At 36.1% G+C, this 27544-nt stretch overlaps 2 protein-coding genes across 4 annotated transcripts in view; one reads left to right on the forward strand and one right to left on the reverse strand.

Moving 5' to 3' along the window:
* Positions 1–27544, reverse strand: part of CYTIP (cytohesin 1 interacting protein) — a 67233-nt gene that overhangs the window by 22079 nt on the left and 17610 nt on the right. The window contains exon 1 of one of the 2 annotated variants that reach the window (XM_019727180.3): positions 3622–3881. The exons of the other annotated variant lie outside the window; for it this stretch is intronic. Within the exon in view, the coding sequence (XP_019582739.3) occupies positions 3622–3795 (174 nt within the window). The 5' untranslated portion in view covers positions 3796–3881. Of the gene's footprint in view, positions 1–3621; positions 3882–27544 lie in introns of those variants that run through there. 2 annotated transcript variants of the gene reach the window in all.
* LOC148754862 (uncharacterized) lies at positions 12662–21443 on the forward strand. 2 transcript variants are annotated; one of them, XM_088794101.1, is made up of 3 exons: positions 12986–13543; positions 18675–18912; positions 21314–21443. In XM_088794101.1, exons 1-3 carry the CDS (start codon positions 13501–13503, stop codon positions 21381–21383), a joined length of 351 nt encoding a protein of 116 aa, XP_088650227.1. In that variant the 5' UTR covers positions 12986–13500; the 3' UTR covers positions 21384–21443. The 2 variants fall into 2 exon arrangements, 1 of the variants encoding a protein (XP_088650227.1); XR_016019683.1 differs by lacking the exon at positions 18675–18912 and having other exon boundaries at positions 12662–13543.

Consider the following 27544-nt stretch of genomic DNA (forward strand, 5'->3'; position numbering starts at 1 on the left):
CTAAAGAGGGTTGCTGCTTCCCAGGGAAGTCGCACTGTGGGCTCATGAACTTGTTTTCCAAGAAAAATTGTTGGAGATTGACTCCTAGCATGCCACAATATGGATTAGAGGATATTTTTCAAATTCTTTTGTGGTGAAATTAACACAGTTTTCTACCTAAAAGTAGTCATTAAATTAGCATAACACCTTGTAGTTAGGAGCACTTAAGAGTTTTGGTAACAGATGGGTATATGGCCAGAAATAAAAGGAAGGCTCCTGAAGGGCAGATTCCATCCCAGAAATACATGCATTACAGAGTTGAACACAATATTCCATAGCTGAGATTTTAAGTAATATTACCCTTCACGAAATTGTCTATTTAGTAATACAGTTGACCCTTGAACAACATGAGTTTGAACTGTGCAGTTTCACTTATGTGGATTTTTTAAAAATAAATACACTGTCCTGTAAACGTTTTTTCTCTTCCTTAAGATTTTCTTATTATTTTCTTTCCTCTAGCTTATTTTATTGTGAGAATCCAGTATATAATACATATAACATATTACAAAACCTGTCGATCGTCTGTTTATGTTATTGGTAATGCTACCGATCAACAGCAGGCTATTAGTAGTTGTTTTGGAGGAGTCAAACGTTATCCATGGATTTTCAACTGCCTGGGGTGTCAGCACCCCTAACCTCTGTATTGTTCAAGGGTCAATGGTAATTTGATGACCAAAATGAAATCAGGCAAATGGAGTTAGTTTGTGGTGCCCCTGATGCACATTCAAGCTTCACACCTGTCAGGTCCCTGGTCTCATTACAGCATTTGGTAAAAACTTTTCCAAGAGCAACTTACTGCCCTCAGAAGAGTGGGCAGGCAGTACAGTATAGCCACTATCCTTGGACATTACAACGTTAATAAAGACGATCCTTATTTCCCCCAGTCTCCTTCCTAGTGTGTTTTCCATTGCAGCTATTTTTTTTTTTTATTCTAAAACTATGTTCAGAAGCAGGAGCTGTACTCAGTGTCTGTCACCTCCTACAAATGCAGGTATTATGATAATATGCTCACACAGAAATCTATTTTTAAATAATTCTTAGTGTGAACATCCAAATGATTCTGAATTTTAATCTGAACCTACAGGCTAATCAGATACAGCTTTTCAGAAACCAAAGCCAACAATAACAAGAAGTATGAATTGTTGACGTCAGCCCTGAAAGGGTTGAAAATAACAGTGGGCAGAGAAACACCTGCTCATGTGTTTGCCTTACAGAGATCTTGTTGCCTGCAGTGCATTCAGTGCTAAATGACTGATTATGCTCTAAAAACCCGTCAAAAGAAATGAACATCCATTTGGAAAATTGTGAAATGTTGGGATAGACTTTCCCTCAAGTTTTGTTGAGATAATTCTATAGAATCAGAAGTGTCACAAAAAAAGAGGTTGCATTTTGCCTTTTTTTCTTAAAGTAATTCTTATAATAGTAAGAAAAACCTATCTGAATAGGAGGAATCTACCATAGGAAAGAATATGAGAAAAGGGGGAAGAGAAGACCTAGAAAAGATGAGAACATTCAAATAATTAATTGCTTTGGGAATATGTGTGTATATATATCTTTGTGTGTGTGTGTATGTGTGTGTGTGTATATATATATATATGTATATATAATTATGCACAGGTATAACACACACACACGTGTGTGTGCATTTCATATGCCTAAAGCCCTCTCATTACCTTCTCCCAATAACCTCCTAATGATTGCCTTTTTTCAGTTCATGCTATTTTCTCTTGGGCTTAAAAACCGATGTCACTCCTGTGTCTTCATTGCCTTTCATACTGACGTCTTTTGGTCTCCTCTCCATTTCCTCTTTTTCCTCTTTCTCCAACTACTGCAAAGGTTGCTCCCTCACCATAGTCTCTACCCAGTTGCAGACACACCACATTTCTAGAATAAGGTTCCTAAAACCTGCTACTGCTCAAGCACGCTCAGTGGCTCCCTGTGCTGGACAAATTACTGCTTCTTTAGGGGAAATGTTCAAGTGTTTCGTAAAGAAAGCAGCCCGGCTCTGAGGCCTCCCCTCACTTCTCACACAGACACTGGCTCTTCTGATGCAATAATGTGCTATTACCTAAACCTGCCCTAAAGGTCCCAAGATCTGTGCCTCAGCATTTATTAATTCCCTTGTTCCGGAATACCTTTTAATATCTGGAATCTCTCTCCAAAGTTGCATCCAAAGACATGTACTTGGATTCAAGCATTTATGTTTTTCACTTTGTATAACATCTATTCATTCTGCCTACTTAATTGTAAACCCAATAAGGGCAGGAAGTGTGTTCTCATTTTTGTACCTCTTGCACTGCTCGACATCTGAAAACTGAATAAAGATTTTGGTGCTTTCCAGAGTTGCTTTATTTTCAGACTGGTAGTAAATTGATAGACAAATTCATCACTACATTAAAATTAACATCATAAAAGCAGTTTGGGATTGAAAAAGATTGATGATACAAACCATGGCAAATTATGGCCTTCATTGTGAAAAATACCAAAGAATTAGCTATGTACATCACTGAGAAAATACCACGACTCTCCCACTATGCTCTAACTGTTTAATCCTGAAATTAGAAGGCTTAAGCGGAGCACATGAGGTACATGCAAGGTTTAAGGGCAAAAATTCATGCTTTAAAACAATTGTAAATATTTCCTGCACAAGTGCTGTATCTACATTCACATATGTATTGAGGCATTATAGCAAGTTATATATGACTCAAGAGATGTTACAGTTTTTGTTTGTTTGTTTTTTGGGTTGTTTTTTGTTTTTTACAAATTGGAAGTCAAAGAATAAAACAATTCACAATAAACTCAGATGGGCATGGGTTTTTCCAACTGAGTTTTCCTCACTAGAGTAATACATTGCAGTAAAAATAATAGCATAATTATTGAGCATATACTATATATCAATCTCTGTGTTAAGCACTGCACATTTTCCTCACTTAAGCAGCAAAAGAGCCCCACAGGGTGTTTCTATTATTTTCACTTTAGAAAAAAGAAACCTGAATCTTAGAGAGACTTGCTTAAGATCCCACAGCTATCAAGTGGCCGTGTGTTGTTCAATCAGCACTCACTTACCCAATAAAAGTCTTCTCAATAGCATGAGGTATGGGCCCATGCCTCAAAGCTGAAAATAATTTAGTCCACAAAATTTCTCCTCAAAAAAAACATACTCTCAATTGATTATGAACTGAAATGACTATCAAACACAGAGAGCGAGGCTGGGAAGGAAAGAATCAATGGGAGACATACCAGGTATGGGGTAAAAATCAATAATTCTCAAACTGATTGTGTCTATATTCACCATCTTCAAGTCTGATGTGTTAATGATTTTCGTTTTACCTGAACACCTCTCCAAACGAGCAAAACAAGCTTCTTTTAAGTTTTGCCTTGAAAAAAATGTTTTAGCATGGTCTTAAATCTTTGAACTAGTATACAAGGTCTCTGGGCTCCTCACCTTCTCTCTCACCCATACTCTTAGTAATTAATTCCAAAGCCTCTAAAATAGGATTTTTAGTATGAAGGTGGACAAATATATCACTCTGCTCTCAAGAGAATATAAACACTCTAAAAGGTACATAATAGCAATCATACCTGCTTTCGTCCCCGAGGCAAAGTAGCCACCGTGTCTGCCAGCATTTGAATCCTTCTATTATCATCCATCGAAAAGCTGCCTGGGAGCATGGAATAAGAGCTGTACGATGGACCAGAGCAGTAGTCCACCAAATTGCCATTGCTGCTCTGTTGCATGAGCCTTTTTAACGACATGGTGAATAAAGATTACTCCAGCTGGCACATGGCTGAATGGCCTTGCAGGACGGGGGAAGCTAAAAGTATAGCCCTATGACAAGTAATGAGAAGTAGAAAAGCAGACAGAGCCCATGTGACTTCTGTGGTTTGAGGTACGTGTTACACAAACGCTATCTTTCAGTTCACTCCCATTTCTCAGTGCTGTTTTTCTTTGAGCCCCTGGGAGAACCTAAAGCTAGTTTTTACCATTAAAAAATAATCGACTTTTTTTTTTTTTCATTCTCCTTCAGGCAGCCAGAACTCTTATGCATTCATGTTCTATGGCAAGTTGTGTTCAAAACACCATCTGCCTTTTTTTTTTTTTTTGAAAGGAAGAAAGAAAAACTTCCCCAAGTTCTGCCATTTGTTTCCCATCCATTTTCCTACTTAATACGAGCAGTGCTATGTAAAAGCCAGCATGTGCGAACATTCAGTTCTCATGACTACAAGCAAAAATTACAGGGTCCAGTCACAATGTTCTCTCACAAAGTCCTTGTAATGTACTTTCCCCAAAGTACTCTGAAGCTCATTAATGTTCATCAAAAAGACATTATATGTGCCATTTGGGCTGTAACCATTCAGCATTCTCCTGGTTGCCCTTCTAATACTTCATCCTGGCTAAAATTATCCATCATCTTTACCAGGAACAAGGGGAGGGGAAGACCTACCCATTTACAACACGAAGTTGGCCATATTTTAGAGTGGACTTTGCTGCGGCATCAGCAAGTGGTCCCAGGGGAGAAATGAAGAGGGCAGGAAGGTAACAGGTTAACCACAGTGGCACAAGAATGTTGCCAGTGGTTTCTACACGTGAATATGGGCCAAGGTCACCATCATGAAGTACTCAAGATCACAGATGCTTTTTTGGGCAGGTTTTGGGGACATGCAGTTTTCAGAGAACTGGTTTCAGAGGAGGAGCAGGGGACACAAGTAGAAGGAAGAATCAAAACAGAAATCAAAAAGAATAATCAAAACAAAAATTAAAAAAAAACTAAAAAGAATTTTATGTAGTCTAAAAAGTCAACTGTGCTTTTCAAAATCATTTTAAAGGTGACTAGTAGAATTTAAAAGCATTAGAAAGTCTCTGAACTAAAATGGAAGTCAAGGTGAATTCAGCTCAAGCGGAACCTGCCAAATGTAAAAGTAATAAAATCTTCTGAGTTAACAGTGTTTCCAGAGATGGAGCTACCTCAGGAATTTTTAAAACCTTATCACAGCATGACTCATTACTATTGGCATTGGATTATGACTTGAACAAAATGATTTCTCCAAAAAACATATAAAGATCCAAATCAGGGATCACAAACACATATGCCTTCAGGGACCAGGTGGGTAAAATAATATAACATAAATGTGTAAAACAAAAGGAAGTGGTAGAAACTTTGGCAACTAAAGAATATGTCAATTATAAAGACACTTGTGTAATACATGTTTACATGTGTGTAGAAAGAGAGAGAGACGCTGATTTTAAAAACATCTCCAGACTATGAGGTACATGACTTAAATCAACAGTATTAAGGACAGTAGTCTATCTATCCCCTAGGAATTTAATAAAGTTATATAACATTTTAATATTTCAAAATACCAAATAGAAATTATAGACTTGCGTGATGTTAAGACACATAAACCACTGACAAACAAGTTTTAGAGAACATTGCTAAAATTGTATGGATTTAGTGTGTCATACTGATCTTAAACTAATATAAATTATAGAAGTATATCTTTTTAAATAAGAATTTGGAAAACAAATTATTTTTACTTAATTTACAAAATGTGTTTAACAAGTAGAATCTTTCACATCATGAGGTACATGGCTGTAAAATCAGAATCAAATCAGATATTCAGCCAGTATATACCAGCATAATCACACTTGTTATATATTTATAATCTGGTCTATTTTGATTGGTCAGTTCCCTATTCTGGTTGTCAGGACCTGTGTCATACCAGTTATTAAATTTTTTGAATAACACCCCCGATCAAAATTATCCTTTGTGATAAAATGTAGGGTAACACTAATCCTTTCATACAAATGTGACTTCAAGCCTCAAACACTTCACTCACAAAGGTGTTCTACTATTTGCAAGTTCTTTTTTCTGTAGAATTTATCTTAGGACAATTATAATAGCCTGAACTCTCTTTCCCTTCATCCTTTCCCTTATTTTATAAAGGTGATTCTGAAAATAAATCAGATCAACCTATGTAAATACTCAAAAGATTTCAGGAGTACCTCATTGTCCATAAAATAAATTTTAAAAAAATAATAATTCCAAGTTCTTATTTAACTTTAGTCTCTGAAATTTCATATCACCTTTTTCAGATCTTTCTTTTTTAGACTTAACATATTATGCTTAGATTATAACTAATTGTACATAGTCTGTTTCTACAATGTCTAATTTCCTCTAATTACCTTGGGACCAAGGGCCATCTTTTATCTTTAAATTATACACTCATTCCCTACATATAGAAAGTATTCAATAAATGTTTGTTAATAAAAGAAAGAAGGTAGAGCAGTAGATATTTAACAAAATGAATTGAACAATATTGTTTTAAAGTGTCAAAGAAGAAAAATTAAATTGTAGAAAAGTTTTGTACCATGGACTCATACCTAAAGTGCTATAATCATCTGTAGAGAGTGATGGGAGTGTTGAAGACAGAATCTCTTTTAAAATCTGTCTACTGTGTATTCCAAAAACTAGTAGCTCATTATTGTGGGGAAGGGGATATTCTTCTTATCTGGAGTATTTTGTTCATAAATAAGCAAATACTCTTCTAATTAATTAATCTTTAGTACAAATTAGATGAACTCTGAAGAGTTGAAACATGGGGAAGATTCGATGGAAGCAGGTGAGAGAGGTACGCATAGAGTGTGAAACATAGAAAGAAAGGTAGGAGAGTCTAGAAGACAACTTTGGCCAACTTTATAATCATCCACAAGACTCTTAAACAGCTGTAAGAAGGTAGATCGCAGGGGTTCTAGTGCCAAACTACTTGGATTCAAATACTGGTTCTGCTGCTTCAATGACACAACCCTATGAAAGTCACTTAACCTCTCTGCTGTGGAGTGAATGGTGCCCCTCAAAAGTCATTTGTCAAAGCCCTAAGCCCCAATGTGACTATATTTGGAAATACGGTCTATAAGGAGGTAATTAAGGTTAAATGAAGTCACAGGGTGGAGCCATGATCCAATCGAATTAGTGTCCTTATAAGAGACACTAGAGAGCTAGTGTGCTCGCTCGATCATGCTCTCACTCTCTGTCTCTCTGCCATCTGAGGACACAGCAAGAAAGGGCTGTCTGCAAACAAGCAAGAGGGCTCTCACCACGAACCTAATCAGCTAGCATCTTGACCTTGGACTTCCAGCCTCCAGAACTATAAGAAAATAAATATATGTTGTTTAAGCCATCCTGTCTATGGCATTTGTCATTATGGCATTATGGTATTCGTCCGAGTTGACTAATATACTCTCTAAATTCAGCTTTCACATATCTAAAACAAAAACATGTAGAGAGGAATAAATAAAATAGTCCACGCATAGCACTTAGTACAAGTAAATTTATTACTATGGAGTTTTGTTTTAAGTAATAAGAATTCAAAAGAAAAATCTTTAAAGAAAATGACTTTAATTCTATATGAACTGCCCTATTCATTACCATATGTTCATACATACGACAACGATGTTCTCATCCACCCCAGAGTAGTCTAAAGGTAGAATACATGTGAAAATCTTTGCTGTAATGTATCAAGGCATGCTTGCAAAGCATTGGCAGAGCCAATGTCTGAAGTTTCTGGATTACCAGTAGCCCAACTCATCTATTCATTAGAGTAAACACAGGGTAAGTGGTTGCTCAATAAATAAGGAACCATCTGTATCCTTCTGATGTTAAGATAGTTGTTGAGTATTTTGTTTGTTTTATTTTGGCTATTTGCCTTTATTTGCACAAGAACACTTTATTTGGCTTCCTGGAATATTACAGGGTTTTGTTTTGTTTTGTTGGTTTGTTTATTCACTTTATTTTGGCTTTTGCCTTTAGTGGCACAGGAAGCCTTTATTTGGCTCCCTAGACTGATGGAGAATATGGGTTAAAGTCACAGAAATAATATTTGAATATTTTATGCTTGAATTCATATAAGGTAAATATAATTTGGTAAGGTTACTCTCACATATGAAAGCCCGCTAACTGTGACAACTGCCTTGTCCTATTCTCACCTTATTCGGGCTGGTGAATGGGTGTCTACATCTTCCTCAAACACTCAGTGTGGGTTATTGGGATTCTGAGAGCATTCCCCAAAAAGAAGTAGTCTTCTTCAGAAAAGGGTAAAGTAAAATTCTACAATCAGGACTGGATCTGAAAAACTGTCAGCTCAGGAAAGGGAAGTAAAAGAAACAGAGGTCATGAAGTCCCTGTATTAGAAATCCTAATGTGAATGCAAACCAAATATTAGCTCACAGTTATGCCATACATATTTAAAACAGCACATACACTCAAAACTTTAAACCTAATAAAATAATAGTTAACAATAAATCATATCCATTATGTTTTTAGTACAAGGAAACAATTTTCTGAACTGCTGACGTTTAATTCAATCAAACCAAGAAGGTATGAATGGATTACAATATCACCCAAAAGATTAAGCCACTAAATTCACCTGGGGCCTTAAGTAGATTATCTAGATCAGTTTTTCATGAATCCACTTAGTAAAGTATTTTCAAGCCTTCATTTAAATGCAAAAGTAAATATTTTGATACATTCATTTTGTGTATTTATCACATAGAAACATTATTAACTGCATTTTTAAAAAATGTGCTTACTTTTTTATCTACTTTGGGTTCAGGGAGAGTACTCTGAACATGATAGGCTTAGGAAAGAGATGGATCTCTAAGAGGGCTCATGTTGAAGGTTTAAAGTAATAGGTGGGGCCCTTGGAGATGATCTGGATGTAAGTAGGCTGTTAAGATGGCTTTTGTCCATGGACTTGTCAATGCATTTATATTATACAAAATGCTCTGCAGGTACACAGTTGTTTGAGTCTTTAGGAGACAGTCTCTGCACGAATTTTAAAATTGCACTCTTCAGAATGCAAGGAGATCCTCTGAGTTACCTGGGGAAGAGGAGGAGAAAGAAGGCATGAGAGAAGGATTCTGAGAGCCCGAGCCATGGATTCAGCCACAGTAGCTCTGCTTTGAATTGTTTTATATTATATTGCGTTCCTTCTCATACCACATGGTTTCCTTAGACTACACAGTAAAGATGAATCAGAACAACAGGCTTATAAAAGACAAAAAAGAATCAACAAACCCTGTGAAAGAAAAACAGCCTACTAAGTCCCTCTGTGGGAAAGCATCGCTAATGAGTTCCCCAACCTCCACAGACATGGCTCTCTTTTGGAGGGATAGCACCTTAATAGTAAAAACTCTCTTTAAGCATAAACACAAAGTAACTAGTACAATCAGTAGTCAAAGGATTCCTAATTCTGGATTTGTCTAAACCTCTTTTAAAGCAATTTTTCTTCATGAATTTATTAAGACAAAAGTGGAAAGAGTTTAACTGAAGCAAATTTTCACCCTAAGATAATTATTTTACGTTATGGAGATGATGTTCAAAAAAAGATTGAGGCTCTAAGAGACATATTATTGATTGGCCACTTATTACCAGAGTATTTTATTTACTTTGCTTGAGGACTATTATCTTACAAAAAAAGAAAGTAGCTATTTTTTTAAAGTTACTTGATTAGTAAAGTATTTAGGAATATGTCTAACCAAGTATAAACATAAAGATCAAGAAATATATTTTTACTTCCATAACAACCATAAAATAAATAAATAATATCAGCCAAGCCTACTAATATAAATTTAATAAAGTGAGTTGTTTCCACTTGAATATAGGGGAACTTATTGAAATGAGTTCATTCAAATCCATTTAAATCAAAGAGCAGGATCTTAAACATTTGGACAATAAAATAAAACAGTTATCAATAAGTTACCTGTGTGTGAGAGACACAGAGAGAGACAGATGAAGTAGAAATCATGAAGAGACCAAAAAGTATAGAAAAAATGGAGAAAGTAATCAAAGGTCATGAGAGATCCAGGTGGTTTTGTCAGTTTTATATCAAATTTTCAAGGTAGGGATGTCTTATATTAATTATCCCACAGCATAAAGCACAGTAAAGCTAACTAATCTGATCCTAAACTAGATATAGAGGGAAGGAAGGAAGGAAGGAAGAAATGAAAGAAAGAAGGAAGGAAAGAAGGAAGGAAGGAAAAAAGGAAGGAAGGAAGCTGAAGGAGGGAGGAAATTAAGACAATCTAATTTATTACTTCTGACACAAATGTCTTACTTTAAATACCAAATTGTGTCCATTATTGTTGAAAAATAATACCTCTCAACCAAGTAGGGTGTATCCAAGGAATACAAAGGTAGTTCAACATTAAAATATAAAATATTAACACAAAAAAAGAAAAAATTCAATGCAATAGATGCTAAAGCTATCAAGATTCATCTTTGCTTTGAAAAATCCCAAGTTAGCTAGGGATAGAAGGAAAACTTTCTTAAGATAATGAAGGGTATCTGCCAGAAACACCCACTAAGTATCATCCTAAAAGTTGAAATGTGTTTCCATTATAGGAGAAGGAAGGCAGTGATGACAATAACCCTCGCCATTTGTCACTGTTTTACTCCACATCACAAATAGGAAGTATAGAATTTGTAAAGAAAGAGAAAAACTTGTAAGGTTTGTTGGTGATATGGTTGTATAACTAGAGTACCCAAGACAATCCACTAGAGAACAGATTTCATAAGACAGTTTTCCTAAGTATAGGATTCAATGGACACATATAAAAATAAAAAAATAAAAAATTTCTCAAATAGCAGCAATGGATGACAAGGACTGGTAATAATGGGGAAAATAAAACTATCAAAATAACCCAAAAGTCATAAAAAAGGAATGAACCTAGCTAGCATTTTTAAGATATTATGAACATTATAAACTCCAGACTAAGGAAAAGAAATACCGTGTTCCCATGAGAAGAGTCCTTCTTGTAAAAGCTGTCTATTATCCCCAAATTTTCTAAATTATTAATGTACTACAAATCAAAACACCCACAGATTTTATTTATTTGTTTGTCTGTTTGTTGATAAAATTTGAAATACATTCTTACACTCATCTGAAAAATAAAGGGCACAAGACTAGCCAAGAATAATTGGAAAATGAAAGTGGTAGAGGATGGAGGTGAGGAAGGACATTGAGAAAATTACCTTACTTGGGAGTCAAAAAATATTATAAGAGTTGGAACTGTATTGTCAAATAGAATAAGTCAAGAAAAAGAATATTGTCAAATGAATAAAGAATCCCAAAACATATCCATGTCCAATCCATGGTAACCTGCTTGGAAAAAAATTAAGTCATAGTCTCTTACTACAACGTAATAATAGATTCCAGATGGCTTAAAGAGTTAAATGTCAAAATAATTATATATATCAGAAAATACAGAATATTTTAGTAAGATTAGGTTGGGAAGGACTTTTCTAACAATACATAAAAATCCAGAGAGCATTAACAACATAATGATTAAAAACTTCTGTTCAATGAAGGCAATATATACATAGGTTAAAGCTAAGTGACCTATAGCAAGAAATTATTTGTAATACACATTTGATTAAAGACCATAATATATAAAGAGTTCTTAAAATTATACTTTCCATAAAAGTATTTTTAAATGAGCAGAGGCTATGAGCAGATAATTTACAGAAGAAATATTAATCAATACATTTATTAAAGGATGCTCAAATTTATCAGTAATCAGGAAAGTAAAACTTGAACCAACAGTTAGCTACTAATTTTAGTCCACCAAATGAACAAAAAATAAAAATTGGTGATATGCAGTATTGGTGAAGTTACTAGTAAATAGGCTCTTAGAAGTTTGCAGGAATATAAATCAATAAAGCTTCATTAGTGGATAATTTGACAATGTTTAAATTTAAAACATGCATACCTGGAATTCTACTTTTAAGAATTTACCCTGCAGAAGCACTCTTATATGTACAGAAAACAGTACAAGAATGCTTCTTGTGGCATTTTTTTCAGTGTGAAAAATAGGAGTTTTAAATTTATATCAATTGAGAAGTGGCTACATAATTTATGATAATTTAAGTCAGTTGAATACTCTGTACCCATTAGAAGGTATAAAATAAACAGTTAGATGCATAAAGATCTTTAAAACAACATAGGGAAAAGATAGAAGAATAAAATGCATAATATGATCCCATTTATGCTTTCTTTCGAAAGAAAGGTCACATATGTATACGTATACTAACATGTATAGACATAAAAAAAAGAGGACACAGATATACGTCAACCTGATAATAGTGATTGCCTTTGAAGGAGTTGTGGAAAAAAGAGGGGAGGGGTGTGAAGGAAGATATTCAAAAATTATTTTATATATGGTTTGAATCTTTTATAATAGTATGCATTCATATATTATTTTATTAACTTTAAAAATACTAGTAATTCACAGAGAATTTTTAAAAGCCAATCACATTTTGCCGATAAAAATGTCTTATGATTTTATAAGTAGTCATACTGTTGTTCATGCTTACTAATGAAAATTTTCCGTCTATCCACTGGATGTTTGGTGTTAGTTTATAGCATAAGATTTTTACTTTTTAATGGGATTTTTTTCATCTTTTTAGGTAATTCTTTCATATTTCTTCATTATTTTCTTTCAACCAAGTAAAATTCCTCCTCAAAAAGAACTGCTGAAAGTCTCCACAAAATAATACAGGAAAGGAGAGTAACACAATCATGGGCCTGTAATTTTTATGGAGGTAAAGGGCATTGGTTTGTCCTATTGAAATTCACTGTTTTTCAAAGCAGTTCTCAACTGCCTAATTCAGTTCTCCTTAGTCATTTATCACCCCTCCCTTCCCCCACCACACACCGAGTTCCATTTCAAAATTCAAGTCTCTTATCAAAATTTAAGATAAACAAGTGACAGCACTCTTTCCATTTCCCTTAGCTAATACCCTGTGTCACCCTCAGTGATCAGCTCGTACTTAACTTGCACAATGGGCCTGGGTAATGCCACCCCATAGAATTAGGAAGGGCTTTAAGGCTTTAGAAGGTAACTTCTTAGAAAGCGAGAAACCTGTTTGGGACTGTAATTTTGTGTAAATAGCTGGACCGACGTGAGATCTAGGTGATTTCCCCCTGGCCTTTGAATCAAATCCAAACTTCTTGGCCTGTTGTTTGACGTCCTGAATGTTCTAGTAGAACCAATGACCTCAAAGTATACCACATCCTGGTCATGCTGGCCTTCCTTCTAACCCTCCAACAGAAAGCAGTTCCTCCTCAGGGCTTTTGTACTCACTTTTCCCTCAGCGAGAAACACTCACTCCTCCCCCATCTTATCTTGTTCTCTCTCTCTCTCTCTCTCTCTCTCTCTCTCTCTCTCTCTCTCTCTCTCTCTCTCCCCCCATCTCTCTCTCTCTCTCCATCTCTCTCTCTCTCTTCAAATTTCTTCTCAAATATTACCTTCTCAAATATTACAAATCAACTCTTCCCAACTGAATGGCTAAAAGTGTTAAACAAGCCACATCCACATGGAACAGCTCAGGAGAGAGCTCTCACCTTGGAGTTCCTGGATAGGTGCCCCTCCAATCTGCTCATCACCCAGAGCTGCCAACTTGTATGGGACTTGCCTTTGACAAAGTAAGAGGATCAGCAGAGAAAGGTTAGTGGAAAGCAACTAGTGGAATGCTCCTCACCTTCTCCATTTTGTTCTCAGAGTCTAGAAAAAAGTGTGTGTGTGTGTGTGTGTGTGTGTGTGTGTGTGTGTGTGTGTGTGTACACAAACAGGCGCACTAGAAAAAACCACAGAAGAGCAATAACTTATTAGAATATTAGAATCCTCTATTTTATTTCTATCCCTGACAATTTAAAACATTTTAAATGGCACGAAATCTCAGTTTCTTTGAATTCAAATATAATTAATATAGGTAAAAACAGTACTTTGGTAATTTCTATGTATCCATAACCTAGCAGAGAACCTGACTGACATTGAGCATCAATAAATAGTTCTTAACTTCACTGAATTAAAATTAAAAAGTCAAATAAAGACATAATACAAGTAGTGAGGGTCTTCAGTAATGAATGGAATAAATTATATATAGAACTGTCCATATATAACATAAATGTCCTTGAAATCAGAAGAAGATCTTAGCTGAATTTACATTATTTTAGCCAGAAGGAACCTCAGGGTCCTCTTCTAACTTCCTTAATTTTTAGGTGAAAGAACTGTGGTCTAGAAATTGTAACCGTTTTGCCATAGACACCGAGTAATGTAATGGCGGAGCTATGACTAGACTACTTGTTCTCCTTCAATTAAATTCTACAAGCAGTTACTGAGTATATAATCATAGTAACAGCTAGTCAATGTGCTAAAAGTATTTAATCTCGTAAAAACATGAGAATAGTATTATATTTATCATTGTTTTCCAGATGAGGGTAGTGAGGCTAACATATTTGCTTAACATTACGCGGCTAATTCCTAGGACAGCCAAGATTAGAATCCCCATCATCCATCTCCAAGGATGACAAGTTTAACCACTGTGCTAATTATTTCCATAATTGTGCTAATACTGTGGACAATCCCTTCCCTCATGGAGATCAGAATCCAGTAGGAAAGATAGAGAGAGAGAAAAAAAAAAAAGTCTCAGTATGATAGCAATTAAAACAAATATTCTAACAAATACTCTGGATTTACCAAAGAGGGAAAAAATATTTTCTCTACTGTAGTTCAGCTCATACCCCTAAGAAGTTTAAAATCCAGAAAAAAAGTGATAATGATCTGCATAAAGTTAACCATAATAAAAAGAATAGTGCCAATTATTGCTTTCTATATGTTAAGGCTTTTGTGTCTCCCCAAAAATATGTTGAAGTCCTAACCCCTGGTACCTGTGAGCTTAACGTTACTTGGAAATAGGGTCTTTGAAGATGTAACCAAGTTAAGATGAGGTCTTAGAGTGGGCCTACTCCAAAATTATGACTGGTGTCCTTATAAGAAGAACAAAGTGCCATGTCGAAGACAGACATACAGGAAGAACACAATGTGAGGACAGAGGCAGACTTGGGATTGTAAGCTTCACTAACGCAAACCAAGAAACATCAAAGATCAGTGGCCACCACCAAGAAAGGAAGGATTCTACCTAGAGTCTCAGATGGAGTAGGGACCTGCTGACAACCTTGATTTCAAACTTCTAGAACTGTGAGGGAAAAAATTCTGTTGTTTTAAGCCACTAAGTTTGTGGTAATTTGTCACAGCAGCCCCAGAAAACCCATACAATATCCATTCTTCCTTATATTTAGAGATATTATGACAATAATAAAAGCGTAATGTGCGGTCAATCTCAAGAGCAGGTGATTATTCAGCACCTCTTTGGTCTGGATATTGACGCAAAACGCAGTGGAAGTTCTTTGAAATAACAAGTATTAAAATTTTATATACAAATACCGTGTTTCCCTGAAAATAAAACCTAGCCAGACAATCAGCTCTAATGCATCTTTTGGAGCAAAAATTAATGTAAGACCTGGTCTTATAGTAAAATAATATACATATTATATATTATATTATATTATATTATATGGGTATAATATATACCCATATAATAAAATATAATATAGTATAATATAATATAAAACTGGGTCTTGTATTCATATTTGCTCCAAAAGACTCATTAAAGCTGATTGTCCGGCTAGGTCTTATTTTGCGGGAAACATGGTATATGACAATGAATTGTGCTAAATTTAGAATCAGTGATACTTCCTCTTTAACCAAGCACTGTGAACATTCTACTTTACTAATAAGCTGAGAGGAGGGGCAAAAAGTTGTGAAATGAATTATTTAAGATAGTTGGACAGCTGGCCTTGTTCCCAAACCAGAAGCCTGGAGAAATTGCCATGAAGTCCAGACACTGAGTTTCCAGAGGCTGCCAGCTGGGAGTGCTTCCTCCTCACCAATGGAAAAATACTGAAGCTACTGCCTCCCTGGACACCTGACCATGTGGTCCTGCCATTGTGAACCAGAGCATGGCCCATTTCTCTTGTCAGATAAAAATTCTACTTAGGGGTACTTATTTCCAGTGTTGAACAAACCCATCATTTACCATATGTATGCCCATTTATATCTCCGATTGGAAAAAGCAGACTGTTGAGATAAGACCAAAGAAAAAAAGAGAAGATTGAGTAAAAGCAGCAACGATGTAGACTCCAGAAGGTCTTGTTTCCTTCCCTCGCTCTACCACCTACTAGCCCTAAGGCTTTGGCAAGGTCAGTGCCAGTTTGGGGTACGTTTCCCAATATACCCAGTGCAGGGAGAAATGCCACATCATTGTGAAGATCAAAATAAATGACATCAAAAATGAAAAAGATCTTTGATAATGTAAAGTCTTATAAAAAGTTAAGGGTCTTTAAAGTCCCCTGTAGGATGCTAGAATTTGACACACAACCTATACTCTTCTGGTACCATGTTTCTAAAGACCATTGTAATCAAATTCCATTACAAACATCAAAACACTGGTGACATCGTGTTCTAAATCCAGAAAACGCTATAATTCCCACTACAGAATAAATTTCAGACTCCTTCCCATGGTTTGCAGTACCTCCCTTGGCCTGTGCCCAGCATTTTTATAGCTGCATATCCCTGTGTGCGCTCTTACATGATTACTGCTTGTGAAAGGAGTAAGGCCAACTGGTTCAGTTTGGGCAAGTCAGTTAACTATGTGTACTTCATTTTCTTCAGCTACAAAATGGGACCAATTATACTACATATAATATCAATTATATTACATATCAATTAAACTACATATAATATGTACTGTAAAACATAGCAGTACTCAGCACATAGTGATTGCTCAATAAATATTTCCTGCAAGCATTCTTATGATCGCTCAGAGTTTGCCCTCGAGCTACCTTGGACTGCTGTGTTCCCTGAATACACATGGTTCTTTCCAACCTCTTCCCTTTGTCCACAACACTTTGTTCACCTGGATTTACCTACTCCACCTCTATCTATAGGAATCCTACCTATTCTCCCTGGCCTTACTTAAATGTCACATCCGTCATGAAGCCTTGCCTGATACCTCTAAGCAGATTTGAGCATCACCTCCCCAGAGCATCCAAAGTACATCTTGGGGATCTCTCTTATGATGAATCACATTTTGCCTTGCTAAAATTACCTCTCTTTTCTTTCTTAATAAATTGTGAGCTCACCTGCCCCACTCCCACTCCAAGACAGTATTATTTTCTCATTCATCTTTGTATCCCTCTAGCACTTAGAAGAATGACTTTCTCATAAAAGCTGCTCAGTAAGCAGTTGATGAATACATTCATAATCTGCCCAGAGCTCTAGCAGTTGATTTATTCTCCCAGTGATTCTTTACTTTGGGCAATGTAGCTATTTGATGAATAATATTTACTGTGTTTTTAATATTTAAATGTAATTTATGTTTACTGGATTGTTTGGCTTAATTGTAATGAGTATTAAATCATTTGTAGCTTGAAAGGAAAACCTAATACAATAACAATATACATTTGATACTTTATTTGTTTGATATAAGATGCCATCAATTTCAATATGCACCATTAATTTATTAACTACTTTTCAAGAAAAACTTCCACATTAAATGTACCCGCAGATGGTAAGAGGCATTCTAATTTCAGAAATGTGATGTGTGAAGAATATGTGTGTCAGAACTGAAGAAGTGCAGGTAGGGCTCTCATCTCCCAAAACAGGCCCCTCTGTGCCCCAACATGTATACACATTAAACTAGACTCACACACCCAGTTCTGTAAGACAGAATGCAACCTCCTATCTCATGTGTCTCAGACTTCTCTTTTTCTATTCACCTGGACCTCACATTTCAGTACTTCTGCCTCTAGAATGTCCAACATCTGTCTCCTCCTTTCCATGACCAGCTGTATCTTCCAAGCTCAGGCCCCAGGTTCAGCCCTCAATACAACACAATAGCAAGCAACTCGTCTTGCTACATACAGTCTCCCCAACCTAATTCTTCCTGTCTAATCGTGTCATACTCCATGCCTCCCGAACTACATTTAAGCTTCTTAGCCTTGAACTCAAAGTCACCCACAATCTAATTCATACCAAACTTTCCAATCTTAACTTTTAATCTAAATAGATTGATGTAGAGATTCCAAGCTGTAATAGCCTTTCTCCTGAGAATACACCTAGCATTTTCATACCTCTACATCTTTGTTTGACCTAAAACCCCCTTCCTATTTCCATTCACTGCAATTCTCTTCATAGTTAACAGCTGAGATCAGATGCTACCTTCTCTGTGAAGCATTCCTTAATGACAGCAGCCAGAATGTCTCATTAGCACTACTGAACTCCTATACAATTTCGTATCTGCCACACTCATATAGCCCTTGACACATCATCATATATCCTAGTTATTTATTTGCATGGCCATGCTCCTAGTAGGATGTCAACCCCATTATATATATATATAATGTGTATATATATATATATATATATATATATATATATATATATATACATATATATATATATATGAATATATATGTATATATGATTCCCACCTTTCCCTGACTTAGACAGTCAGTTTACTAGAGCTGGCTTTTAGAATAGATTTTTTAAAATAGATCCTTTTAAAATAAGTCTTTCTAAAATATAGAGATAACATGAGCAACGGTGTTCACTAAAATTAACTTTGACTTGTGTATATATATAATGACAAATATATATATTAATGACAAATATTGTATATATAATAATACACACATACATACACAGTCTGACAATTAAGTTTGTGAACTCATCCTAGAAAAAGTGCTCCATACCTCATTGCTGAATATCACTACGGTCACCTTTGAAGTACTCCCGTTGGGAAGCTATACATCAATGCCAGTGCCTAGTCCACCCTTCAAAGCAATTTTGGAACTCTTTTTCTGGAATGGCCATCAGAACTGTCATCCTATTACCCTTGATGTCATCAAAATGTCTTCCTCTCAGTATTTCCTTTATCTTCAGGTAAAGAAAAAAGTCCTTGGGAGCCAGATCAGGTGAGTAGGGAGGGTGTTCCAATACAGTTATTTGTTTACTGGCTAAAAACTCCCTCACAGACAGTGTCATGTGAGCTGGTGCATTGTTGTGATGCAAGAGCCATGAGTTGGCGAAAAGTTCAAGTCGTCCAACTTTTTCACGCAGCTTTTTCAGCATTTCCAAATAGTAAACTTGGTTAACTGTTTGTCCAGTTTTGATATCAAAAAAGATTAGCAACATTGTTCAAAAAGCTCACAAACTTAATAATTGTCAGAGCTTAATTGTCATATGTATTTGTCACCTTCATAGGCTTAAACAACATGTTGGCTTAGTAAAAAAATATGTGTCAAATAAATATGATTTTTGGAGCAGATATTTCAATTGATTGGATGTCACGTGGAGTTTTCTGAGTAACATAGAGGGGATCAAAGGAGATAAAAATTACTGATATTAGGAATTTTATTTCAAGTTACTGCATGTGCTCATTTGCTGGGATACTCAGAATGGTGGTGGAGGAACACTGGGCATGTTTAGGGGTGCACTAGAAGGTAAACTAGCCATTGCCCCTGACCAATTTGTTTTGTTTAGAACAACTAGAACAAGTACAAAGTGGAAATGATAAAATGTTAAATATTCTTGGGGTTGGGGACGGGGTGCGCTAAAGTATATACAATCACCAAAATACCTGTGTTTTCAGTTAGCAGTGTCGGAGACAGATGTCATTACCATTTTACAGGAAAGAGAGAAGGAAGGAAAACAATGTCATTTTACAGGGAGGGAACAGGAAGCATTTTATGGCTTGCCTGCTGGTGGTACAACTTGAACAGATATGCTCTGTAACAAGGAGAATTTCAACACCTCCCACTGTTCTCCATAACACTGGAGAAAATTAAAATGACTGATGAGAGGTCTGAGAGATGCCTCTGGAGTGAAGAAAAAGTAATCATTGACCAAGACTGATTAACATTCTCACTGCTGACTTAAAGAAACCCACTGTTCATGGCCAGCAATGGAAGAAAAACGTAACTCCTTCCCAGAGCAGGTGTGGAGTGAGAAACAGACACAGGAAAGTATATCACTGGCTCCTAACCACAAGCTAAGGAACTAAATGAAGGAAAATCCAGATTGTATCGATCTGTTGCTCCTACCTATGATACCATATTCAACTCCATTACCAGCATGTAGGACAATATTTTCACTGCCTGGGAAGCAGATTGTTAATATTCCCTAGTCTTACTCATGCTGCTATATTTCATCTTTCTGAATAATAGCAATCATGAGGCAAAGCGTGTTTGTATCACATATTTTGTTTCACTCATACACCTGGCAAAATATTCTGTACATACTAAGCACCAGTACTTAACCAAATAGGGAATGTTTCTTTCTCTCTTCACTCCAAAAAACAGACCCAAGATGTAACTCCCAGAAACAGCCGTTGCAAGGTGTTTTTGCCAGGCTATGGACTCCCACCTTCCCCTGACTTAGAGAGTCAGTTTACTAGCTGGCTTTTAGAGTAGATTTTTAAAAATAGATGCTTTTAAAATAAGTCTTTCTAAAACGTAGGGATAAAATGAGCAATGGTGTTCACTACAATTAACTTTGATTTGTATTCCAATTACTACTAACTGATGACTTTATTATACGTGTACCTCTGAATTTTTCAAAAAGTAACAGTTTCCTTAAATAGTAAATGGTTCACAAGAGCATACCATTATAGATTTGTCACTCTCCACTGTATCCCTTGCTTGTTGATCGCTATCCTTTACTTAATTGTTTAGCTTTTGGAACATGGTTCACTCTCCCAAGCAATTGGAAAACAAAAATCACCTCAATCAGTGGACTCCCCAGGAAAAACAGAATACTTGTATATAATGTTTACGGACATGCAAGGAGGTAAAAATAACTTTTGTCCTTTTCAAGTGAACCACCTTGGCTTTGTGTAAATTTCCCTTTTCCTCCACTTTTGAAATGTGATTTCCCTGAGGGTAGGAATCATGTCAGGGAACCGTTGGACTACTTGGGACTTTAAAGATCATCTAGTCCTTGCTGAACAAACCCTGAAGCCCTCTTTGTCATTCTCCAAGTGAGTAGTAGTTAATTATTTACTTGATTATTTACTTGATTTCCTGGACTCCTTAAGGATTTAGGCAATTCTGTGTTATTTTGCTTTCAAGTACTGGTAGTCTGTTAATTTCATTTAGTTATAACTGTTTTACTTTTCCTTCATCTTTTTTCTACATTTTTGCAAAAACTCAAACAGGATTTACAAAGAAACACACAAAATTGGCATTCAAGCCAAACTTAAAAAAAAAAAAAAGTAGGGCAGCCTGAGAGGAAACCAGTGGACTCCCCAACTCCCCAGAAGAAATTGTACTTGGCACTGATTTTTCTATTTACATTCCTGTTTTTCTCTTTTTACAGCTGGTATTTGAACACTGCTAAGAATAAGCGAGACACAATGGGCTTTGCAAAGAAAAAGAAAGAAAGATAAGCATTGAACCCAAATGCCAACATCATAGATTGAATAAACGTCCTTAAATTCTGTGTTTTATTCCTAGTTGTAAAAATGCTTTTTCTGTCCTTACCAAGACAAACTGCACATTTCTTCTCATTCTATATTCCTGCTCTATGAGAAGTCATCATAATGCTTGAGCTGAGAGACCTTAATAATCACCCAATATAATGTCTTCGTTTTACTCATAAGGACAATTGGACACAAAGAGCTGAGGCAACTTGTCTGGAGACATGTGAGCACTGGGAGCAGCTGTAGAATAAGGCACAGGCCTTCTACTTCCCAGACCACTGCTCTTCCTGCCAAACCACACTACCTTTTACTGGAAGGTCACCATCAGAACCCACTTTGCCTTTTTCTCATCTTTTCTCATAAATTCAGACTTCTAAACTTTCAATCATTTTACAATCCTTCAATTAAGCTCTAAGATTTCAACATGACATAAAACAACAGGTAACTTTTTAATAAAACTGAAGATAATCAGCTTTTTTGTTCATTAGGGTATCAAAAATTCCAGCTTTTTAACCTTGCTACTTTTCTATTCCTCCTAGCAAAAATAGTTCTTTGCTACTATTTTCTGACTTAAGACCAAATTCTCATACACATTTCTGTTTTTGCTCTTTTCCTACTCCTTTTCATTGCTACAGATCGTAACGCTAAGATTTCTGAAGCCTGACACAAGAATCGTTTAGTACTCAATCCTGCTGCGTACTGCCTGTCATCCATCCATCAATTCAAAAATGAATATGTAGGAATGTATTTCAGTCTTGGCAGGACAAATTTTTTAAAGACTCTGACTGATTTACAACATTTTTACCGAATTGCTAGAAATATACTCTGACAAGAAAAAAAAAAATCCTCAATACTAAAATATAATTTTAGGAAAGCTAAAGAAAAAAAATTTATCCTTTAGGTACCTAGAAAAAGTCCAAGATAAAACAACACTAAATGAAATACTTGGGACAATCCCCGTCATCTGCTCTGTTCTACAGAGAAAGAATTCAGGTAGAATCAGGGCTTTTGATTTTCCCAAGAACTCAAAAAAAAATTCAAAATATATTAGAAGAAATAAATTGATTCCAAAATAAAATTACTCTCAGCAAAGGGTGGGGGGAATGGTCCTTTACATCAGTTTACCAGTAATTTATAACTGAATATTAAGGAGAGATATATTGTCAGGCCTCAAGTGTTCAATCTCATGCATATGAAAACATTCAAGTTGAAGGACTAAGAATGTCCTTTTATTAAAAGTTGTCACAGGAGTATCTCTTCCTGGTCCTTGATTTTAACTAGAAAAGCTAAAGCTGAACTAACTGGTGAAAAGCAAACTTCCCTTACTGGATTGATTTCACGTAGAAAAAACTTAAATATGAAGAATAACTTTAGCATAAAGAAAGCCCCAATTTTAGCCTTTCAAAGGTTGTGGACATCTGGAAGAAGATTCAGAGAAAAAAATCAGGAAGAAGATTCAGAGAAGAAATCAGGAAAAAGCTAAGAATTGAATGGGAGGGTTTGGCTAGAGCCTGAGGATTAACCTGAAATGGGTCTTTAGGTCATCTAAAAGAGGACATAACTGACATCCTCAGATGTCCAGACGAAAACAACCTGGTTGTTACTCTTCAGGTGACTGACTGAGGTGGTACTTTCCAGAAAGGGAAAGCCATTCAACCTTAGCATGTGTTGTCAAGGGAATTTGTGGAGTGTCTTTTTTTGAAGTTTTACAAAGTAAGGCAAAACATCTAGGGAAAAGGATGGGATAATCTCCAGACTACATGTAAGAACTGAGTATCATCAAGCAGCTGTCTAGCTCTAACAAGTCAAGCAAAGGACCAAGAATGTGGAGAGAAAAAAGAAAATAAATCCTATTCTCAAAAAAAAAAGAAAACTATAGCATATATCCCAAAGTGACCAGAATAAAACTTACAAATTTCATGGAAATATTAATTAAATATTAATTTATTTTTCAAGTAAATTACCATAAAAAGAGAGCTTTATGAAATTAGGGCTGGATAATAACTGCCTTGCGTCTTTAAACAAATCCTTCTTAAAACCAATTCTATTAAATTAAAAATCTCACTCCTTTTTAGATGTATAGACACCTTTGATCAGGCGGTTAGAGCTCCATGCTCCTAACTCCAAAGGCTGCCAGTTGGATTCCCACATGGGCTAGTGGGCTCTTAACTACAAGTTTGCCAGTGCAATTCCTCGAGTCCCACAAGGGATGATGGGCTCCGCCCCCTGCAACTAAGATTGAACACAGCACCTTGAACTGAGCTGCCTCCTGGATGGCTCAGTTGGTTGGAATGCATCCTCTCAACCACAAGGTTGCCGGTTCAACTCCCGCAAGGGATGGTGGTCTGCGCCTCCTGCAACTAGCAACGGCAACTGGACCTGGAGCTGAGCTGTGCCCTCTACAACTAAGATTGAAAGGACAACAACTTGACTTGGAAAAAAGTCCTGGAAGTACACACTGTTCGCCAATAAAGTCCTGTTCCCCTTCCCCCAATAAAATCTTTAAAAAAAAAGAAAAAAAATGGAGGTGAAAAGGAAATTGCCTTAATCTGTCTCTTAGCATTTGCAGAAGAGAACAAATTGTTTGCATCTATAGAGACTGGAAGATACTATGAAAAATGATCGGTTTGTGGGGTCACAGCTCCTGCCAGAGTAACCTAATTGTCTTTGACTCACTTTTTATCTGGGTGGATGTGGTGAGAATGGCTGATGTTGCTTAACAGAATGTAGTGTTGATGTTAAATATAGAAAATTCAAAAAAAGATTCTTATCTATAGAGGAGTGGAAAACGTTACACATGATGAAAGAGTCAGAGAGAGAGAGGAAGGTGGGAAACGGTTCCCTTCCTGCCACATATTTTATCTTTGAACAAAGCTCCCACTGGCTTCAAAGGAAGATCTGTGCCCAAAAGAAGTAGTTAAATGGGTGATGAGGACTGAAAAGTAGGTCCATTATGAATAACATTACAAAAAAAAAGAGTATATATTATCTCAAGGTAGTGATGGAAAAATGACACATACTATTCAAAACTGAAAACAGGATAACTGAATATTGTTACAAGGGGCAAAAAGAACCAATTCTGAACATTATAGCATTTAATACAAGAGAAGAACAATTTAGAACAACACATCACAAGAAAGAGATTTTCTTTAAATACAGCACTTTTATGACTTTAATCCTCAATCTTCTGTGACCCTAGTTCCCAGACTAGCTGACACATCAGTTAGATCTTGTTAGTATAGTTGAAGATGGAAAGACACATTGGTGGTCTCACTTCTCATTAATATACCACACAGTAGAGCTGACCTCTAAAAAGAGATGAAGATAATGAAGGCATAAATAGTTAAAGACTTCCCATGTCAGCACATTGGGTAAAAACCATTGGTGTTACTATACATTAAGAGTTTGTATCTATAAGAGTTGTTAGACTTTTTCTATCTGACTTATTTCACTCTGCATAATAATCTCAAGATCCAGCCATGCTGTTGCAAATGGTACTATTCCATCTTTTCTTACTAATGAATAGTATTCCATAGTGTATATATACCACAACTTCTTTATCCAATCATCTATCGAAGGACGCTTTGGTTGTTTCCATGTCTTGGGCACTGTAAATAATACTGCAATGAACATTGGAGCACATATATCTTTATGGATAAATGTTTTCTGATTTTTGGGGTAGATACCCAGGAGAGGGATGGCTGGATCATATGGTAATTCTATTCTTAATTTTTTGAGGAATTTCCACACTGCCTTCCATAGCGGCTGCACCAATCTGCATTCCCAACAACAGTGTTTGAGGGTTCCTTTTTCTCCAAAACCTCTCCAACACTTGTTATTATTTGTCTTGTTGGTGCTATGTGGAAATTAAAACTGAAAACAACAAAAGAACAAGACAAACAAATGAAGAAACAAAAAGTCACAGACACAGACAATAGTTTAGTGGTTACCAGAGTAAGGGGGGAGATGGGTGGTAGCTGAGGGTAAAGGGGATCCAATATATGATGATGGAAGGGGAACTGACTCTGGGTGGTGAGCACACAATGTGATGTATAGATGATGTATTACAGAATTGTACACCTGAAATCTATGTAACTTTGTAAATCTATGTTACCCCAATAAACTTTAATTAAAGAAAAAAAAGAGTTGTTAGAGTTGATTAGCTTGAACACATAAGAGCAACCACTGTACATCTACTGTTTGAAGAAACAGTCCTAATGTCCTTCAACAACAATATCTCTTAAATATCCTTTAGTAAATCATATTTAAAAATTTGGACTTAGAAAATATAATCAGAGTAATTAGTCACCAAACCAATTATACATTTTCACCACAGTAGCTTCATATACATTACATACATAAAAACTGAGTTTATGGTTTGGATTAAATTCTACTTTTTCCCAGAGAGACTCTATGAAAATAAAATTCAAAATAAAAACTCTTAGCAAAGGCCAACTACATATCTAGCTTTAAGCCAAGGGAACGTGATGCCAAAGTTATTAAAACCTCATTTCTGCCCTCTATGAGGTTCAAGTCTAGTATGAGATCAACAAGCCCACTTCCATAGGGTAAAGAGAGAAGTGGTACAAAGTACCTCAAGAAGACAGAATACAGAGATTAATTTCTCTTTGAGATGAGGGCAGGAGTTGCATTTGAAGGACGAAGACAAGTTTAGAGAATCAGTATAATTTTAACAGTTAGATATGGCAGCCAGAGAAGAATCAATATTTCACATGTGAATGAAAGTATAAGGAGAGTCATCAAGAGGAGGAAACACAGAGAGAACTGATCAGTGATTGATAATGAGGCTGGTGTTTCAAGAGTGTGGGCTGCATAGTAAGACATAACTATAAAGTACCGTATTGGGGCCAGGTGGGTAAGGGCCATTATCTTCTATGCTGAATGATTTGGACTTGATTCAACAATCAAAGGGGGATCACTAATTTTTTTTTAACAAAGGCATAAGCTAACTATATGGAAAATTAACAAAAATTGACTTGGCAGTGCATTATAAGATAATTGTAAGGGAGCGAAATAATGACCAGTTCGACTAATGCCATAATCTTAGAAATAGTCAATAAAGGCTTAAACTAAAGCAAAGTCAGTGAGGGGAAAAGGGAAAGAGTAGAAGCCAGAAGGATAAGCAGTCAGATTTTGTGACTCCTAGATATAGGGCAATGGGAGAGGCAGTTGATAACTCTGAACCATCCTGGCAAACAGGAAAGATGATGGTATCATGGACAGTGATGGCAAGGAGCCTACGTGATTTTGATCCATTTTCTGACCCTAATTTCCTTGCCATGACTGCAGTCAAGCTCCAGCAAACAGTATTCAACCTGATGTCCAAATATTAAATCACATCAGGAAATCTTATACTCTCTTTATCCCACACTACAGAAGCCATTTGCAATGGCAGGTCAACAAATACCAAGATTCTGTAGCTTTCCAAAAACAGTAATTCTGAAAGTCACACAAAATGTACACCTTAAACTGAACTAGATACTTAAGTGTCTGATCATCCCTTCAGACCAATGTCCAGTAAGGCAGTGTGACCTCAGCATCAAAGTGTATCATACAATTCGTATTTCAGTTGCTTCCTCTTCCTACACCAGGCAACCCCCAATGGTTACCATGAAGTCATACGCTACCTGTGAAGCATATCTGTAGGGGAAAAATGTGGATAGAGATGGGTAGAAACCTAGAGGTTGGCTTTTAACAATCTCCTCAAAAGTAATGATTTAAAGTAGTTTTAATGTTAAAAGTAATGATAAATTAAAGGGAAAATGAAGTGAAGTAACACTGTGGATACCAACTTGTGTGAAGTAAGAGTAGGCAACATGACAGAAAGCTCCTACACGTAGTCAGAAATATTTATCCAAAGATATTGACCTAGTTTCTCTGATAAAAGTTTTTCAAATACCCTTAAATATGAGCACACAAGCTCTTTTTGAATTGTAACTCTGGTTCTAAGCCCTTATAAACACATCATCACTGAATCTTAATGATTGTTTGCTCTAACTCTGTCGAGACTACACTGAGAAGAGCTCTTGGTGCTTGAATGTTCCGATTAAGACCTCTGTGAGGGAAGATCATAGTATGTGCATTGCAGATATAGATGCAAATGTTGG

The sequence above is a fragment of the Rhinolophus sinicus genome, chromosome 17, assembly GCF_057876585.1.
Source record: "Rhinolophus sinicus isolate RSI-liver-muscle chromosome 17, RSI-T2T, whole genome shotgun sequence".
Taxonomy (NCBI): Eukaryota; Metazoa; Chordata; class Mammalia; order Chiroptera; family Rhinolophidae; genus Rhinolophus; species Rhinolophus sinicus.

Excerpts from the sequence above, each read along its gene's own strand:
- LOC148754862 (XM_088794101.1), top strand. The coding sequence starts at position 13,501 with ATGGGACTTGCCTTTGACAAAGTAAGAGGATCAGCAGAGAAAG. Across the intron at positions 13,544-18,674 it reads AAGAGGATCAGCAGAGAAAG|AAAAAGTGCTCCATACCTCA; the intron begins GTTAGTGGAAAG and ends AACTCATCCTAG. Across the intron at positions 18,913-21,313 it reads GTCCTTGGGAGCCAGATCAG|CTGGTATTTGAACACTGCTA; the intron begins GTGAGTAGGGAG and ends CTCTTTTTACAG.